Source organism: Centrocercus urophasianus, unplaced genomic scaffold (assembly GCF_019232065.1).
Source record: "Centrocercus urophasianus isolate 14NV4802_14NV808 unplaced genomic scaffold, USGS_Curo_1.0 seq_14, whole genome shotgun sequence".
NCBI lineage: Eukaryota > Metazoa > Chordata > Aves > Galliformes > Phasianidae > Centrocercus > Centrocercus urophasianus.
Genome location: NW_024884586.1, coordinates 17482132 through 17501826, shown reverse-complemented (window position 1 = coordinate 17501826; position 19695 = coordinate 17482132). Strand labels below are relative to the sequence as shown.

The 19695-nt window shown below is 47.9% G+C and overlaps 1 protein-coding gene across 3 annotated transcripts; it reads right to left on the bottom strand.

The window, feature by feature from the left end:
- Positions 1–2108: 2108 nt before the first annotated feature.
- Positions 2109–17870, bottom strand: SPINT1 (serine peptidase inhibitor, Kunitz type 1). 3 transcript variants are annotated; one of them, XM_042814352.1, is made up of 11 exons: positions 17721–17870; positions 17071–17552; positions 11029–11180; positions 10147–10285; positions 8931–9101; positions 8406–8432; positions 6997–7122; positions 6188–6238; positions 5774–5944; positions 5134–5190; positions 2109–4186 (listed from the first exon to the last, which is right to left on the bottom strand). In XM_042814352.1, the coding sequence occupies exons 2-11, from the start codon at positions 17507–17509 to the stop codon at positions 3990–3992; spliced, it is 1530 nt and encodes a 509-aa protein (XP_042670286.1). In that variant the 5' UTR covers positions 17510–17552; positions 17721–17870; the 3' UTR covers positions 2109–3989. The 3 variants fall into 3 exon arrangements, with proteins under 3 accessions (XP_042670286.1, XP_042670287.1, XP_042670288.1); XM_042814353.1 differs by lacking the exon at positions 6997–7122; XM_042814354.1 differs by lacking the exons at positions 6188–6238; positions 6997–7122.
- Positions 17871–19695: the final 1825 nt, after the last annotated feature.

Sequence of the window (19695 nt, the reverse complement as noted above, 5' to 3'; positions counted from 1 at the left end):
GACGTCTCCCTCTGATGCTGGTCAGCCAAGCCGCCTTGCAGAAAAGCACCTCCTAACCTTTTTACAGTCCCTGTTGCAGAACAGAGTGGATCAACTATAATTTCTCTTAAATAAATGTTATCATTGCTGGCTCTATTTCCCAGCAACTGCAAATTATTACAGTAACACACAGTTCTGTGCTTGAAGACCAATTGAGAGTATTTCCAATTTCTGTCTCCATTTCATCAAGGAAAATAAGAATGCCTGGAAAGGTTCATAGCCCATTTCCCACACAGGCACTGCTTGAGCAAACAATGTTTGCTTCCTAAATTCTGGAATAGCATGGCACTTCAAATCTGCATCTGATCTAATTCTAGAAGAATGTCTTCAAACAGGACAAGTGTTGCAGACACAGGCTCTGACTGACGCCACTGTCTTGCACAGACAGCCCCAGATCAGTTTGTGTACCCCCTTATTTAATGATTGCTGGGGGTTCATTTACTCATTCAAACCCCAGGAGGCTGTTACCCAAATGTGGAAGGAAAGAAAAGTGCAGAGCAATGGGGCTTTGAAGCTGCAGAGCTCTTCCTCTGTTGGGAGCCATGTTAAGAGCTTAGGGCACATGTTTGTAGAGCAAGTCTTGTCATTCCCAGTGCTTCTAGTAAGGGGGAGAAATGGCCTTCAGGATTTTTTTTTACATTCTGCAGAGCAGGAAGACAGGCCCACTCCTCTTTCCGCCTGGGCTGGGAGCTCTCTTGATAACCTGAACAAACTGACCTCAAAGCCAAAATGATTTCTTCCTCAAGCAATAAATTTGCGCAGGGAGCTGAAGCAACTTATCAGAAAGTAGCACATCACCGTGGCCTCTATGCAGGGGACAATATTCCCGTCAGCCAGGCAGGGCCACCCCCGTGGTGCAGGGGCAGCTGCTGTGTTTACAGAGCCGTTGTGCCATAAGGGAGTCGGAGACACCCAATATTTAACTGTGAGCTAATGCTTCCTGCCTCCGGTCCCACAGACACACAGGGCTCTCAGGGCCCGTTGGGATCAAGTCATCCAGAAGCTCAGGCAGTCAGTCCCAGGCCCTGGGACCCTCTGGGCAGCAGCACAGCAAAGCAGTTGCCATGGGGTGACATGGCTCTGCCCCGAAAAGATCAAGGCAGCACATAGCTGCTTGTCTCTGGCTGCAGGCAGGGGGAGAGCAGGAGTTGCACGCTGTCAGGCAGAAGCAGGCAGCCAGAGCTCTGCTCGCAGCAGGGTATGCAGGCAGGGCAGGGTGACCCCACACGGTGCAACTTGGGCTTGCAGGGCTCGGGTGTGCAGCTGAGCAGTAACAGAGGCTCTGAGCTTCCCTGTGCTGTGTTGTAATGACTTCCTGATGACCCTCGTGTCCTCCATCACAGCTTAAAACACAATGATGTGCCTTAAGTGAATGAGAGTGTAATAACATAGCCTTCTCTCTTAGGATATGTCAAGAGAGACAGCCTTGGCTTCCAGCGTCCACCATGAGTTGCCCACTCCACACCAGGACTGGTGACTCCATCAGCAGGCCAGTGTGTCTCCAGAGTGCACACAAGGGCAATGTGGGTGCCAGCAGCTGGACAGGACAGCAGGTGTGTGTGTGGGGGGCGTGGTGTTGGGAGAGGGGTGACAATGATAGCAAAGCATAGCATGCAGCTAAGAAAAGCTTCATGTGAAGGGGAGCAGTGCTGGGACACCCTGTGCTGCCTGTTCAGTGAAGTTTAATGCACATCCATCACTATTATCTTGTGCCTGAGCCATCGTCAGCCCAGAGATGCAGCTCGAGCAGGTTCTGTTTGAAGTGCAGTGTCTGCTCTTGGTTTCAGACCAGAACCAGTCTGACCAGCTGGAGCCCAGTTTCAGGTTACACCCTGCCTCATCTCTCTGAATTAGTGGGCAATGATCTCACTCTCAGCACTCCCAAGGAAGGACTGCTCTCTCTGGTTAACCCTACCTGCTGCATTCACCTGTTCGTGGTGTGCCCCTCTTCCCCCAAACCGCAGGACCTGGCTGCAGCAACACCTGCAGATGAAAGGGTGGGAGATAGCAGGCATGGGAACGGCACCTTCCCCTCCACGGGTCATTGCTTCTCAGACACCACTCCCAAGTCAGATAAGACAAACAATTCCCATTTATTGCAACTAGTATTATCAGAGAGGGTGCACAAAAAGTAAATCAGGATGGTAAGTTTATTGCATAGGCTGGAAGAAAAACAGCGATGGAAGAAATGATACAAGATAGGCCATGAAAAGCCATGGCGGAATCAAACAAGCCTTCCTGCAACAGCGGAGAGGCAGCTGGATTGCCACCATGTTGTGGGCAGCCATTTCCTCCCTTCCAGCCTTGAAAGGGTCCAAGAATTTAAACTAAAATCTGTACATAAATTTGTGCTTTATTACACACACACGCACACACACACAAACACATCACACACCCTGATTTCCTCTCTTTTCACAGCAGTTTTCCAGGAGCAGCAGGCAAAGGGGGTTCAGGGACTGGTACCAATCCCACGCCAGACTGAGCATACCAGGGACTACAGAAACATCAGCTTCTGTTCACAACAGAAACCCTCAGCATCCAGAGGCACAAGCCTGATGCTGGAGATGCAGCCATGCAAAGCTGGTGGCATCCTGCTTCATCGGCCATGGGGAAAACACAGCACCTCAGTGTGGTGGAGCTGTTACATGCTGCCACAGGCCCAGGGATGAGCTCTGGGCCCCCCAGGGTAGGTTCATCTTGCACAAAGAGGGACAGGCCAGCAGGAAGGACATCTGGGGACATTCGCTGGCCATGCTCCTGATGCCAGGGACTCAGGTGAGAGAGAGGCTGTGGAGAGGGTAGTAACACTGAAGCAGCAGCACAAGCTTCCTGGAGGAAGCATCAGCTACCAGCTCTGCTCACTGGCACAGCCAGGACCACACAGATGGCATCAGTGCCTCCAGGAAACCCTCTGGTTCCTTCAAACATCCCTTCACTGTGCTTCTCCCCAGCAACCTCTCCTTCCCTTCCTCCCTCAAGCATATTTCCCACACTGCAAGCAGTGCTTTCCCCAAGGTTTCCTTGGGAGCAGAGATTTCCCATGGGCAACACTAGCTGGCACCACAGCAGCAATGGGGAGCTTGATCCTTCTGCCCTCCCTTCAGCATCAGCAGAAAAAGTTTGGGCATTCCCTTTCATTTCATGTGAGAATAAATAGGTATTTTGTGAGCATGTTCAGGGTCAGACTGAACACTGGAAAAGCAATCAGGGCAACTCACAAAGTGGAGGACACATACTGTATGTAGGTGGCTGCAACATGGCAGCCAGGCAGAAAAACTAGGTGTGCTTTTCTGTTAAAAAGCAAAGCCTAGTGATTAAAACAGGTTATTTGTTTTTCCTTCTGTCTTGAGAACAGAAACCACTGGAAAGTATTGCAGGGCTCAGAACAGGTCCAGCCCAGGACTGGCCGGTTACCAGAAGCACGCAGCCTGCGCAGGGCTCACCACGACCAGGAGGACAGCTGGAAGGCAGGGCAACTTGGCAAAGGTTTGGGAGAAAGGGTAGAAAATCTGAAGCCAAGTGGCAGGAAGCAGCACTGCAAACAAAAAATTGCTGGCCATGGTGAGCTTGTACCATTCACCGTTATGAATGCTACACAGATTCAATCTCAGGGTCCTTCAGTAAGCAGAGCTGAGCTGTGCTCCAGATTTGAGCAAGAAGAAAGATGTCATTCAAAGTTTCACTGGATTGCTTGAGGTTAGGAAGAGATAGACCTCAGAGAGCATCAGAATGCTCCCAGGTCCTGAGTCCAGAGCAGCCGTTTAGCCACCACAATCATTTAGCCACGTCAATTTAGCCACATTACTGCCAAATCACGGCTAGATCTTGGCCTCAGGCTACCAATGTCTTCTAAGAAAGAGCCCTCCAGGCCGAGGCCCCCATTTAAAAGCAAAACTCCAGAAGTTCTTGGGAATGTCCCAGTGTGTGGCTGGGAGAGAGACTGGAGCAGGTCAGACTGGTTTGGTGGCACCGTTGTAAAACAGATGCTCGGTGTCCTCTGTAGTGGACAGGGTCGAGTTGGTAGCAGTGGTTGGCTGGCGGCGGCGGCTGCTCTTCCTTCTGCTCTTCAGGAAGAAGTAGCCTATGATGGCCAGAACCACCATGATGCAGATCCCAAGGAGCACAGCAATCACCACTTCAAAGGCACCTGCAGGGGACACATGAATGTGAACAAGTTAGGAGGTCTGCTCCACAAGCTCTGCAGCAGCACACTACGAACAAGCACAAAAGCTGCTGGAGAAGCTGTGCTGGAAAAGAGGAGAAGGGGTGGGCTGACAGCAGGGTGGGCATTGCAAAACTAAGTGAGAAAGACAGCTACATGGAAAAGGGTCTGGTAAGAGTATTTCTGTTCTCCCAGATCACAGCTTCCATCATTTCTTGGATGCACCACGCCCTCTAAAGGCTATTTGGTGACTTTGGCAGAGTTGGCCATTTGGCACATCTTTAAATGTCAAACTCTTCTCCAGTGCTGGATTTTCTCCATACAACAATGTAGAGGCCACAAAGTGAGGTCACAGGGAGCACTCCTGGCCAGGAGAATGCCATGGGAGTGAGGTGCGGTGGTGAATGTGTTGAGAAAGAACTTGTAGCAGTGTTGTGAGCATACAGCTCTGAGGGTTGATAGGGTAATCAGACTTCACCCCAATCTAGCATCCAACATTATTCACATGCTCACTTGGGCATTCTTTTTTGCAGAATTTAGTGGTCCTTTTTGTAAATGTGGCCCTGAGGAGGAATTTTGTGTGACATTTTTTGATGTGATGACACTGCAGCATTCATGGATGTTGATGGAAAAGAAATGAGGAGCCTCTGCAATGATCTACAGAGTCACAGACAAAGCAGGAATTGGACCAAAGGTGCATGGTCCACTGAAAAATCTCTCTAGCCCCTGCTAGCATCCTACAAATACTGCACTACTCCCTTAGTCTCAGAAGGGGCACAGGAAATAGGTAAAAAGGGTAATATTTCCAAGGAAGGGCAAAGTATTTTTCAGGACAGCAAAAGCAACAAATAAACTCTGTATGAGGAACTGTTACTCACTTATCATATCACATATCATCATATCACCGTATCAATTATCATACTGTTACTCACTCAACGTATCACTGTGAGGTTCAAATGTTTCCCATCTCCGACCAATGGCATCTCTTTCTGAATTGGGAGTAAGAAGAAGAGTTTTAAGAGGAACAAGGGCTGAGACAGGTTTCAGAGGAGCGTATTTCCAGTACTGTGAAATGACTGGATGCATGCAGTGTCAGAATTCCTCCTATTTATGCTGTTGGCCTCCACAGCAACGCCTGCAGAGCACTGCAGTGTGAAATTTTTCCCTCTTGATTGTTTAGAACTTCTCCCTAGTATGGAGAATTTTCTTCATTTCTCTCCTCCCACTTGTGGAGAACTGGAGCCAAGCTAGAAAATTATATTCTTTGGAAAGGTCACACCATGACTCTAGCTAGTTTTGTCATGCTACTCTGTACCTTTCTGAACATTAGCATCCACAGAATTTCTCCAGCTCTGACAAATGACAGGCTGTACTACAGACATGCTGTAGACATGCGTTGTTCCCCATAAGCAGTCAATACATTGCAGAACATTGTGGGGCATGGCCAGGACTTGAGAACAGAGCTGCCTTGTCTAAAGGCTCCAAGTCACTGCCTCTTTGTCACCACAGAACTTAATCTGGATGGATTTTCCAAGTCTGATCTGTATTCCAGCCCTCACTATTCCTGCTTACTTGTGACGCCTGAACATGATTTCATGCACTCTTCCTCTTCTTCAAAGTTGTTCATGTTGCCACCACAGCCCCCGTAGGTGAAGCGGTCGCATTTCTCAGAGAAGGGATTATAGTACCAGCGAGGGATGCTGTCTGTGCACTGTCCAGTGTCAGGCAAGTCCACGCAGTGAGCTGGCAAAGCAAAGGAGAGATGCTGTAGCCCAAGCAGCGTCTTACCAGAGCACCAACTTCTGCTCATGATAGAAGAGCACAAGCACTGTAGCAAAGGCAGACCTATAGCACTTGGGTGCCCACCACCCATCTGGCAGCTGCTCAAGTTGGCAAGGCCAAGGTGAGCTGCCACTACCAATACTGGGCTGAAGGAAAAGGCAAGAGCTGGCAGACGTCAGCCAAAGTGCTCCTGACAGTGTGTACCTTGCTTATGTGTGACATTGATTTTCTGCAGTCTATTGAACTCACGAGCATCTGCAAGAGAAATATTTTATGTTAATCTTAGGGCATTCCTGCACATTTATTTGCTACAACAAGCCAGGGAAAAGGAGATATACTCTGAGGTTCTTAGATAGCTCAAAGTTATGAGAGGAACATGGGAAAACACAGAGTAGTAACTAGAAATGATTTCCAATTTGAGTTCAACTTTCTTAGATTTTTCCACCAAGAAAAAAAAGGGGAAGATGCTCTCACTCCAGGTTTTAAGAACTACTGGTCTGGGAAATAAGTGAGGGCAAAACAAGAAGCCTGGGAAGGTAACAAAATAGCCACACATAGGGAAGAGATTACATGAATTTTGTGAGAAGGAGAGAGGGAGATTACAGACTTTGGCAGTTCACCACTGTGCATTTACGTTAGCATAATGTGAGGATGTTAAGGGGATTTTGATGCTGAACCAACTGGGAGAAGTCATGGTTTAATTTCCCACCTCCATCAACTAGGAGAGAAGGTATGATCATCCAGAAATAAAACATTGGCAGGGGAGGGGAAGGCAGACTCTGAAGTCTTACAGGCAGGGACAGGGAAGACAGTAGAAGGAAAAATCCCAGCGGGGAGATCAGCTGTAGCAGTCAGAGATAAGGGAGATGGCAGAACCTGAAAATATGGCAATAGTGAGAGCTCATGCAGGGTCAGGAGAATACAGAGCAACAAAAAGCAGAGTCAAGCATTGAGCACTGCAGTCATCCCTGTGCGGATACTAAGTTTTCTAAGCCAGAATGTGAAGAACTTACATTGTTCACAATACACCTCGTCTGATCCATCAGCACAGTCTGGAGTTTCATCACACTCCAGATAGGCATCAATGCAGCAGCCATCCTTGCATCTGAACGAGGAGGCCTGACAATTCCCATTGCATACTGTGTCAGAAACAGTTCAGATAGTTCATTAAAATTTGCTCATTTTCCCTGCCACACAGATGTGTTATGAAGGACTTAAAAAGCAGTGAAAGGGCTGGCAAAGGTCTCTCTTCTGTGCCACTTAAGTCAAAAAAGAAGAAAATCATTTCTTGCTTATAAGCCAAGCAGTGCTCAGGGAACAGCCATGCTTCCTCTCAAAACAGAAGCCCGCAGAAGCTGGAGGCAAGGCATGGTAATGCCCCAGTCACCATGGGGACCCGGTGACAAAAGAACCAGACACGGAGGAAGTACTCAATACCTTCTTTGGCTCAGTGTTCACTGGGAAGGAGTGCCCACTGGACTCCCTGGTCCTTGGCTTAAGGGCAGAGTCTGGGGCAGAGAAGCCGCATATGGGGAAGACCACTTAGAATTTTGTGAGCAATACCAAAGATGGAGGAAGCAGGGAACTCAGTGCCATGCAGCGAGGGCTGGGCAGGCAGGAGAAAGCTTCCAGCTCTGCTCATAAAGCACAAAGGCAAATGCAAAGACAAAGCAGAGAGTTAAACATCCCACACCTGAGATAGAAAACTCCACACAAGAACAGCATCTGGACACCAAGAAGTGATAAAGGATTTGTACAGAACAGCCCTGGGAGTCAAGGTGGACATAGTGAACGTGAATCAGCAGAGAGCTCTTGTGGCAAGGATGTCCAACTGCACAGCAGGCTGGGAGAGCCAGCAGAGACAACTGGCCATCCTCCTCTGCCCCTGAGGTGGTCCCAGCTGATCAGTGCTCTGCCCAAGTCTGAGCTCTCCAGTGCACAACAGACACCAGCATGATGGAGTGAAGCAGCAAAGATGCAGCAAGAGACTGGAGCACATGACCTAGTGTGAAGTTTTGAAAAAGACAGACCCTTTTTGGAGATGCACAGTAAAAGGGCGAGCAGCAACAGACAAATGATCCAATAAGGGAAACTGATTTGAATAGAAGGGAAAATAAATATGAGGGCTGCCCAGAGAGAACATAAAATCTCCTTCCTCAGGGATACCCAAAAGTGGCTTGAACAGAGCCCTAAGCATCCTGACATAACTCAAAGCTGGCCCTACTCTGAGTAGTGGGTTGCACCCCAGGCACAATTTCCAACCTGAATTATCCTATGATATGAAAGTGAAAGGCTTGGCAAAGAAATTAGTTCCCGACACCTCATTTTCCACACTGAGTGCTAATCAAAAAGCCACAGGAATGGATATGAGACACTAAGCCTGAGCTTACAGCAAGATTATATAGAGGAGCAGGAGGCTTACCTGGCATTTGTCGCCCGCTGACAGAGCCTGAAGAGACAAGGGAAAAAATAAAGTTAATTTACCACCACGCTGCTTTGTCAGCATAGAATCAGCTTTATATTGCTTCATGTTTCCCCTAAGAAATGTGCCTTTTCTGGAACAAAGCCCTGTAGTGGTGAGGAGTAGAAATACAGAATTTAGATTAAGGATGCTGGATGAAAATTTGGTGAGGGTCTGTGCAGCCAGGGACATACCAGGAACACCTGGCACTGAAGACGTTGTGCCAGAAGGAGCCAGTTCTTGCTGATGCCTGCCCTGGTTAGTTACACCAACATGTGGCCAGTGGTGATGATTGTTGCTAAAGGAAGCTAGTCTGGCATCAACCAGGGGAACAGAGAGCCAGGAGCTGGGCACTGTGGGACCCTCATCAGCCTCATCTCCTCAGCTCTCCAGACAATATCTGCTAGCCACAAAGGTGCAGTCCTTGCCCATAGGGACATCCAGATCCTATGAAAAAGAAGGGGCTGATTTTTGAAGCAGACTCACCTTTAACATTCCTGCAGGCAAGTTTACATTCCTCTTCCCGTAAATAGTTATTCTTGTTAGGTTTGCAGCCGCCAAAAATGAACTCCTGACACTGCTGAAGAGTTGGGTCATAAAACCAACGTGGAAAAGAGCCTCGACACCAACCAACCTTCTTTGGAGTCAAGCAATGCTCTATCAACAGAGTTAAAATAAGAGGATCTGGTTAGCATGTTTTACCTTCACATAGAGAAAAGAAAATCTTCCAAAGGAAAGTTTGTCAACAGTGTGGATGTTTGTCTGAAAAAAAATTACAAAATGTGAGTGGCAAGGGGAAGGCAAATAGGGAATCACATAATGTGTTTTCTTATACGAGAGGACAGAGTACAAAATCAAATTAGGAGGTGCCATATTCATAAAAGCAAACAGCAAAGAGTTCAGCTGTGAAACTCCTTGCTTCAGGATGCTGCTGCTGTGTGAAGATTCATTCATGGATATTGAATACAAAGACACCCTATTTGCTTAAAAAGGCTGCAAATTCCTTGGTGGCTAGCCAAGCACAGCAAAGGTTTACTGACAGCATGTCATGTTCTTGCTATTATCTAGTGTTAAACTCTGGGCACTGTTGGATGCAGTGCACTAGATTTCTGACAGAGTGACTTGATATGGATGTTCTTTTAGTTTTATGGTTCTTGAGGCACAAGAAGAAATTTTCTGCTTGACAGCTAGGCCAGCATTTGTCCAAGAATTCATTGCCCCAGTGCAGTTATAATGCTGAGTACTTTGATCATTAAAAAAGGCCATTATAGTAAAACATATAGGTAACCCCGGGGCCATTCTGAACATCACACAGATGACTTCACCTGTTCTGTGGCTTAAGGGAATTAGGCCCTTCACAATAAAACCACGGAGTCAACAAATCCTTTTGGGTTCTTCTCTTTTGCTCTCAGATGTATCCTCAGAATCCAGCTACTCTGGGGTTATCCAGTAGAGGAGGCAATGGCATGCAGAGAGGATCAGACTATTGTAGGCCACCTCTTCTATAAGAGGATGAGAAAACCCTAAAATAGACAGCTACGAATGTAGAGACCTTTCACTGTTTGTCAGGTGCAGGCTTTTATTGTGAGATGTTGACATGCAAGCCCACTCTGCTGCCTGTGCTCTTTTCCCATCTGCCCCGAGAGAAGGGCTGGCAAAGCTCCCCAGCTCGGGCACACTAACTAGATGTCTGTGGGCTCACCTTCAGTCTGCTCAGAATTCAGCACTATGATGGTGATGTTGGTGAAGTCTTGCTGCTGGGCAGTGTCTGTGACAGTAAGCTGGAAGACGTAAGTGCCCACCTGTAGGTTGGAGATTTCTGCCTGGTCTTTTTCAAGCTTCTGAGAATGCAAAATAAAAGAAGAAAAGGCACGTGTAATGAGAGGATGAATGAAGCCCACGTTTCTGCTGTATTAGGAAGAAACAAGTTTGGCTGGAAATCCCCAAGCAGAATTCTGGCTTTAAAAATGTCACAGAATCACAGAATTGTAAGGGTTGGAAGGGACCTCCAGAGATCATGGAGTCCAACCCCCCTGCCAAAGCAGGTTCCCTACAGCAGGTCACACAAGTAGGCATCCAGGCAGGTCTTGAACATCTCCAGAGAAGGAGACTCCACCACCTCCCTGGGCAGCCTGTTCCAGTGCTCCGATGTCTCAGTGCTTTGGCTTAGGGTTTTTGTTTTTGAGGGTTTTTTTTTTTCCATAAAAGTTGCTTTGGCTGGGCTAGGGGAAACAAAAAAGGAGAGCAGCATCTCCAGATTTCCACAATCTCCTACAGCTAGATATTACTACTCTTCAAAGTCAGCCATTGGCTGGTATACTAAGTCTCCCAGAAGGTGCCACAAAAGCTCCATACAAGCTTCAAGGCTTTCTGGAGTATTTTGCAGAAGTTTTACAGCAACTGTTTGTTCTTCTAAAACCACAAGCCCCACTGAACATCTACAAAGTCGTGTTCATGCCCTAGAGATGCTGGAGCTAGTCAGAAGCCTTGGCTTCTGCTCCAGCTCAGCTAAATTTGGAGATCCCAACAGAGAGCAGACTGCAGGCGACACAGACCAAATTGTTTCCTTTGTTCATCTCCTTACCTTTATCTCCGCAGAGGGGTCACCGAGGACCTGTTTCCATTCATACGTGACAATCCCGTGGTCATCTGTGCTGTCTGTGCCTCTCAGCATCACTGGCTCCCCTGGCTGCACCCGCATGTCCATGCCAGCATGGGCTATTGGAGGACGGTCATCTGTGGAGGAAGAGCAGAGCAAAGCGTTGATAGAGGCAGCGCTCCAGTCCTTATCCACATTATGAGAAAAGGGGACTTTTCCAGAGTAAATCAGTATGGATGCCATTCACTAAAAGGAATACACTTTAATACAGCTGTGCTTCTTGCAGCCTGTGTGAGCAGCAGGTGATCAGTACCGTTACTGCTGCCCTCAGCCATTTAGTAACTCCACAACTCACTCTGGCAGTGCCTTTTGAGCCACATCTGCCCACAGAAATCCCAGGAGGAGGCTTTCCCTGTGGCTACAGCCTCCATGCTTTCAGCAGTGGGAAGAAGGCCACGCAAACAGCACAGAGCAATCTCCACCCCACCACTAATGGAGATGACCTGATGTGGGTGGTAAAGAATGTGGAATGGACTCTCTTCATTCCTACTGCTGGCTCTACGCACTGCACTGTGCACTTAGCTGGAGCTGTACAAGGGGGGGATGGATGTGAATGGATCCCATCTCATCTTCCGCCCCACTCTCTGACACAGGAGCTTTAGAAAAAGCACACAAATGCTATTCATGCCACTTTTACTTTTTGTCCCATTCCACAAATTAACTCAGCAGCAGCCCCCACAGTCCATTAAACTCTTCTACGAACAGTGAGCGTAAGAGATGAAAACTGATCTCTGCCAGTGCCAGCAAGATCAGACTGCACAGTGACACGCAGTGAGCCTGACTCATTGTTCCTTTTTTGACTCATTGTTCCTCCAAGGTCTGAACGCCTTCTGCTTGGCTCAGACCATAAAACCCCACCTGGTAGTTCCCATACCAGGACTCAATGGTCAGGTTCAACCTGTGCCTTTTGGAAAGGCATCAATTTTCATTTTCAATCTAGATGTGTCACTCTGCCATTCTTATACAACTGGAACTGAACAGGAGGATTACTGCCCAAAGCCTTTGGTTGGAAAACTATTCCCTCAGTTAATTACTTTCACTGTTTCAGACCTGGTCTTAATTTTCTGCTATATTTCTAGATTCATGTCCCACCTGTTGACCCTTGCTAGAGCCTACAGAAGGGACCTGATGTATAAGGCATATATGCAAACAAAGCTGATATTAAAAACAAGCCATTTTTTAGTTCTTTCACCTATTAATTAAGCAGGATAGAAGGTTTTGCAACGTGTACTCCAGGTGAGAGTGACCACATATCCATCCAGAATTTTCTATTTTCTAGTATCTTTTGATACTTGGTGAAGACACCAAGCAAAATCAATCATCCCTTTGGGCACTGTTCCTAACTGCAGACCTGCAGCTCTCCTCCCTCATTTCAGGAGTCAGGCTGCCTTTTGCTATGTGAGAACTTAATCACCCTGCAGCTGCAGGGCTTCTGGTTAACTTTATTACACCAGCTGCTCCCTACTGAATGTCACCAGCATTATCTTTTAGTCCTCCTCATGTAGCACCACAGGATAAGGCTTTCAGCAGCAGCCATCAAAACAGGCAGAGGACAGAAAAATGGCATTTTCATCACAAGCAGAGGTGCCCACTCCAGTATCCTTTGGCCTTTGGGTGAGGCATTGCTCCCTGCTGCTTCCTCTCAAAGGGCTGCCTGCCAAAGTGGTAGAAACTGGCCCCAGTGAGGCACAAGGACAGCTGGAAGACACCAAACTGTGCTGGGCCAGCCTGACCCTCTTGGCTTTGAGCAGGGCTGGCAGAATAAATAAATGGAGTTTTGTTTTATTTTCAAGAGATCTTGCCAAGGGTCACAGGAGCATTTGTAGCCGAAGGAATGACTTCAGCTGACAGTGCTCTCCAAACAAGCTAGCCCCACAACAGCCCCACAGCTATGTGGTACACAGCACCACGAGCTCTGGAAATGGATGCTCCTGCTGTTCTGCTGGGCCAACAGATGCCATGAGCACAACCTTGAGAAATGCAATCTGCTCCCTGCTGCCTTCCTGCCAGGCTGAGCTCATCAGGTGGGGGCGGACACAGGGGAAGACCCGTTCTGCAGAGCCACAGATTGGTCGTTAACTTACAGCAACTCCAGGTCATGCTTTTCCTTGACATTTTTAAGCACACACACTTTAAAAAAAAAAAAAGAAAGAAAGAAAAAAAAAACACCAGGAAAACCAACAAAATGCTTTACTGCAGGTTGGTTCAGTTGCTTCGAGTTATGGATTGTACAGTGAAGTAAAAGATTGGTTCTGATTACAGGGTCAGCTACCTCTCCAGATCCCATCTTTGGTGAGCAACATTCCCCAGGTGTGCTCATCCCCAGAAAGCCAGAGGGTTTGCTTGTGTGCAGGGACTGCCAAGGAGGATCTTTCCATAGAAATGAAGGACTTCATTTTCAGAGGGCTCTACTTTCTCTCCTTCGAATATGAGAAAGCTCACCAACATCGGTGTATTTTCATCACTGACTGTATGAAGCAGGTGGGCATTCTCCACCTGAGCTTTATAGACAAATGCTTACTGAGCTGGGGTCAATGCCAACAAACTGCTCTGGAAAGGGAAGTTCTCCATTCAGCTCCTTTTGCTATGAAAGGCTGTCTGAAAAATGAAAGCTGCCTTTGTTCTAATGCTCTTTGGAAAGTTTCTGTAGAAGTCTGTAATTAACGGGGATATTAAAGCTTTATGATGCTGTTGCATGTCATGCTCTTTTCTGTGGGGCACCAGCTGCTGGAGTCATGTCATCGAGTGACAAATTCAGCTTCCAATCAAAATACATAGGAAAAAGATTTATCTTTCATTTTTGCTGATCCTGCAGAAAAACTCAATAGAATAAATCCAAAATGCTCACTGCTAAAATCTCGCACATTTGAGTGTCTCATAGGTCATTCAGGTCTCAGTTTCTGTTTTTTGCTTTTCAAAAAATTTTCAGGTCACTTCAAGGCTTATTCAGCGAATGGTTTACTTGGCTTCAGCTCTACCAGTGAGTAAACCTGAACCAAAGTTGATAGGAAACAGAAGTCTAAAGTACACAGAAATCCTATGAAGGCTGTAAAAGTAAGCAAAGGGGTGGGAGGGGACCCCAGCAGGGGCCCTGCTGTCAGAAAAGGAACATGCTGGTAAAATCCTGCAGAAGGCAAAGCTCCCAGTGTGAGGATTTCTATTTTGGTGCTCACATTCCAACTACCGCCCTTGAGACATAAATTCACAGAAAACCAGATTTTCTCCATTCCAGCACTCACAGAGATGATACCACGCCGTGGGTACTTGAGACTGTAAAGTGATATCTCAGTACAGCAGAATGTGCTGAGATTGCCTCTGCTTGTTTATCGTCACTCCCACAGCCCACACTGTGCCTTGGCACGGCTCGTTGTGGCCCCCACAAACCAAAAGGCACTCGGAAGATTCTCCACAACTTATGCAGCTCTCAACACTCATTGACATGAAGCTTTGCAGGAGGGGAATCCAGGAGCTCGGCTGAGCCTCTCAGGCAGGAGCACAGCCAGGGCTGCAAAACTCTCCCTGCTGCCCACCTGTCTCCCATTCAGATCAGGCATTTGGAGCATGTCATCCAGCCTTTCACAACCCCCACAAAGGGTTCGGTTCAAGAAACGGACAAAGGTTCAGGGAGGTTATTTTCCAGCATCACGCCCAGAACTGGTTTGCCCAGACCAGAATAAGCTCACGGTGGTTACCTCAACGCCGGCCTCCATGATTACCAACAAAGTGCAGGTGAGCCTGCCCCTCCCCAGTGAGCCAGGCAGAAAACTCGCAGCAAAGTTCAGGCTGGGGAGTGATTTAAGGGGGTAGAGCTTCTTAGTTATGGCAGCAGGAGCTTTTGCTGTTGCCAATACCTGGAGGTTTTTTTTCTGAAGCTGTAACACCTCAGCAGGATGGCAGTGGCACACGCCAAGGCTGCCCTGACCCTGTGCCGTTTCCACATGCAATGCTTCCTCTGTCTCCCTCTCCTAGCTTTTAGCTGCTTTCATCAGGAAACACTCCATAATTAAATCTGTCTTTCAGCAGTCCCCAGCTGTGCTTTCTTTCCAGTGTTACCTATCTCCACGTGAAAAGTTATAAGCCTCTGAATCCAGCAAGTCTATTGTAGCAGTACTGTGAGTCCTGCAACATGTGGCCATTCTCTTTTAATATCACCCACTGGGGTGCTAAGCCACATAAACACATATTTCACTATTGGCTAGAAAAGCATGCTTTTGATCCTCATTTTTGCAGAGCCCATCTGGAGATTGCCACTGAGCACACCCTCGGGGCTCTGAGGACACTAGACAGCATATAAAGAAGGGCATCATACAGTTCCCCACCACTCTTCGGCACCCAGCCCTGGAGACGATGACAGCCCAGGTCCAGAGCAGCCACAAAGCTTTGCACATTCAGAGAGGAGCAGCACGACAGTGAGCAGACATCTTTGTCTGCAGCATAAAATTAGGTCCAAGAGGAAAGCATAGGGGGAAAGTCCAGTGTGCTAAAAACATCTTCCTTACCCTCAGTTTCACCCTGCCTCTTCAGGTATCCACAACAGGTCTGGAAGGAAAACCCACATCCAACATCCTTTTTGCTGCCAGGTGGGCTCATAGAGCACTTCTACCATGTTCTCCATTTCCACTGTGGTCCCTCTGCTCCACCATTACCACCTCACACTCAACCATGGGAGCTGGCCCTGCACAGCTGTGGGCAGCCTGGGGAGGGGGCTGCAGCCTGCTGGTCTGCAGAGGTGAAGGGACCTCGTTGCTCAACAGCACATCATATTTTCAATCTAACCTTGTGAAACTAGGATGCACTGAGGATGATGCATTACCTTTTCCTCCTACAGAAAAACATGTGGGAGTTCAGGCAGCTGCTATCATGCCACCTCTACTCCTGGAGATGTGGCTTTCAGTGCATGACTAGCTGTACCCCTGTGGAAAGGCTTTTGAGCCTGGAGCAAAGGCATGGGAATGCCTTCTGCAACAAGGAGCTGAGATTCACCAGAAAGCCCTAAAATGCAGTGGGAAGCAACTAGGGGAAAGAGAAGACAGGAGAGCCACCTCTGCTCTGCCAAAAGTTGTTGGCCTTGCAGGCTGGCACATCCAGCAGAAGATCCAAGACTATGCAGCTCACATGATCAAGTGTCACGCACTCAGCTGCTCCCCTGGGCACCTGCACTGTGCACCAGGGGTGGGCTGGGGGGCTGAGGAAAATCTCCTGGAAGCTCTGTCCATTCCTCCACAGGCAGTAAGCTGGTTAAAGCTGCCAAAGACCAAGTCGTGCCAGAGGCTTGTTAGGCTTCCTCCAAAACAAGGGAGGAAGGAAGCAACAGGAGGAGTTGGTTTTAGTGTTTCGGAACACAGCATTTTAAGGAGATCACAGAGCACGTGGCTGGTGGCCAGGTACAGATTAACTTGTTTTTCACCTGGATTTCTAGGCCTGGTGCAAACTTTCTGAGCAGGTAAGCAGAGGCTGAAAGAGATAAACAGACCCAGAGTGGAAGCGACATGATCAAAACCCAGCCAGCAAAACCAAGCAGCCTCAACAAGCCCCGCAGAGGGGCCTCACAAGACTGGGGCTGTGGCAAAAGGAAAGGTATGCAGGTTGTGCCCTGTCTCCAGCCCCCAAGCAATTAGGAACTTAATGCAGCCCTTTAAATACAGGGATGTTTCAATTTTAGAGGATTTCACTTTCCAGCCTTACAGGGCTGGGTAGGAGGAACAAGGAGGGAGAAAGAAGAAAAACAATATATTTTTCTCTGCCTTGTCAAGAATCAAAAATACAGCCTGCATTTGGTAAACACACTCTCCACCTGTTTCAAATAGGTTACAGAATGGCTCCTGCTCTATTTACTAATAAGTAAACTGGAACAGATCGTGAATTGATGAAATGCAGCAGCACAAATAAGAAATGGTAGAAATGAGGCCCAAAGCCCTCAGTGCTTGCCTACCCCCAGCTTGCACAGATCCTTTATGTACTCCTTACCACTAGATCCATGTTTCTGTATTGCCTGGTGGTAGGTATCGTAGACGTCCCTCTTCAGGAAGTTGAGAAAGCCGACCTTCCTGGCGAACCTGCAGACAAATGTCTGCTCATAGAGACAGTTGAGGAGAAAGCAGCCCCGGATGTGGTCTTCCTCTGAGGCTGGGTCCTGCTCCACAAGGGCCAGGTTACAAGCAGGGTCCTTACAGCAAGCCCTCATGCAGTCCCTGCTCTGATGGACCATGGGGGATGATAAGAAGGTGGCTCCATTCTGAACGGAGGCATCTGTGTCCAGCACCAAACCCGGTATCCCTGCTGTAAAGTTCTCCAGGCACATTTCTCCAAAGGGCTTTGTCTCCTGCTCTTCACCAAAGACCACCCTTGCTACCAGCACCAGGCAGACCCAGAGTCCGGTCCGTGGACCTGGTCTTCCTCTGGTCATCTCGGCAACCCGATCCTTCCCGCCTTGTGACCCTAGTCCTTTCCTAAAGGGAGAGAAAAAACAGACAAGCTAAGAGGGATGGTATCCAGGTACCTGCCAACGTGGGGTGAGCAGTGATCTGGAGCATGCCCAAGGCCCCATTTGCCCCAGGTGGCCAACGTGTCCCCCCACCCTGCAAGCTCACCCCCAAACCGACGTTACCGGCCCCCACCTGTGCGGCCTTAGATGGACCGATGCCAGGAGTGGGGTCTCCCCCTGGTCCCCTACACCTTCACCTCTCAGGTGTGCCCTCAGCAGCGTCCAGTGCAGACAAAAGCACAGAAGGGGCAGGAAGTGAAAACCAACTCCCAGAGAGAGGGGAAAAAAAATCAAGTCACTCCCCTCCACGCTGCATTGCGTAAGAGGAAGGGGAGGAGAGCGGGCTGATACCATCTCCAGCTCAGCTGGCAAGGGAGTGAAGGCTCACAGGGAGCACCCAGTGCAACCCTGTGTGTTTGAAAACCGCACACTCGCACAGGTGCAAGGGCACCCAGCACCTTGCCATGCTTCAGCCAGCCAAAAGCCCAGACCTGCTGTGCTGAAAGCCCATGTCCTCTGGTGGTAGCTCTCACAGCCCAGCATCACTGAGGGGTGGCACAGAGCCCAAGTTTCGCTGACCCAAATGAGTCAATCCCCAGCTCGGTCTCACAGCCTGCACCCATTGCCAGAGGTTTCCTGCTCAAAATCATTTGTTTCAATCTTTGGGGGCATAGTACTCCTCTTGTATAGTTCAGTCACAGACAGGAACGCAAAGGCTGCTTGCTCTAACTGGGTTACATTCCCTACCTTCCTGCTTCTGTAGAGTGGAGATCAAGTTCCCTTGTTCCTCAGCTACATTGGTGCCACCCCCTTCCACTGCAAACAGTCCCAAAGCCCCTGGGTAAACTCTTCTTATCTCTGTGTCACAGAGCTTAGGAGTGCAGGGAGTGCTTGCAATTTGCCAGGACATTATTTTTAATGAAATATTGCATCACTTCAATGGCAGCAGCAAATGCAAGATGGTATTGATGGCAAACATTGGAACAGAGATGGTGAGCCATGGCTGTGCCTTGAGCAGGATCTAGCTTTGAGTTCTGGGGAACTTGCTCACATCCAGAGTCTTCAATTCCTGCTGCCTGCTTCTGCCTGCAGCCCCTGTGGTGCTGGGGAAACAAACAATGCCAGGATTGTCTCCTTTTGTTCTTCACCGCCTGAGGCACTCAGCCCCCCCTCCTTTTTTTCAGTGTGTATGGAATGAGTAAGCCCCTTCATAAAGTGATTCAGCCTAAACTGATCTAGCCTGAAGGGGAGTGGGGTTTAATCTCCTTTGCTCCCATTAGAAGGCTGTACCAGTCTCCCATTGCAGGCTTTTCGGTGCTCACCCTAAAGGTTTTCAATGTTACTTTACATTATTATTATTATTATTATTTTGCATTGCTGTCCTTTAATTTCAAAAGCTTATTTCCTATTTTCCTCAGTAAAATCATATCCTAACTCAGCCTTCATTATGCTAGTGCAAACCTGCCACAAGCTTTTAATCACTTCTTTTACGGCATTTCACCTCGGTTATCTTAGTTGCTTTTTTTTTCTGTGCATTTTCCAGATGCAGGGCCTTGTTGTTATTGTACAGTTATTAAGTTTGTTGCTTAATAAAGCATACCATAGGCTAAAGAATGGATCACCAGGGATCTCTCTCTCTGCTGGAAACCCATTGCTAAATACATCTTAGGACCATATGGGTATTGCTGACTGAATCACAGAATCACAGAATGCCAGGGATTGGAAAGGATCTCAAAAGATCATCTAGTCCAATCCCCCTGCTGGAGTGGGAACACCTAGATTAGGAAACACAGGAAGAGACACCTTATGAACAGTATGGCTTTTATGGATTTGTTCTCTCTGTTATTTTCAGCTGAGCAGCCTCCAGCTAAAATTCTTGTGACAATTTCCTAAAAATGTGACTTTACTTTTAATATTCTTTATATTATTAAAACGTGAACCACTTCTGTTTGGCAGATGAACATGGCTTGTTCATTAGACTTTTAAGCATCACAGGCTTGGTCCTTCACTGTAGGAGTGATGCATTCCACTTCAGTGCCAGCAGCATTACTGAATGTACCTGTTGTAGGGGTTTTTTTCTGTTGGTTTTCTTTTTTCTTTTTTCTTTT

What these genes read in the sequence shown, in the direction of transcription:
- SPINT1 (XM_042814352.1), bottom strand. Translation starts at nt 17,509, where the DNA reads ATGACCAGAGGAAGACCAGGTCCACGGACCGGACTCTGGGTCTGCCTG. An exon ending in CAATGTCACACATAAGCAAG is followed by an intron (nt 5,945 to 6,187) that starts GTACACACTGTC and finishes TTGCTTTGCCAG; the next exon opens with CTCACTGCGTGGACTTGCCT. An exon ending in ACCTCACAGTGATACGTTGA is followed by an intron (nt 4,187 to 5,133) that starts GTGAGTAACAGT and finishes TGTCCCCTGCAG; the next exon opens with GTGCCTTTGAAGTGGTGATT.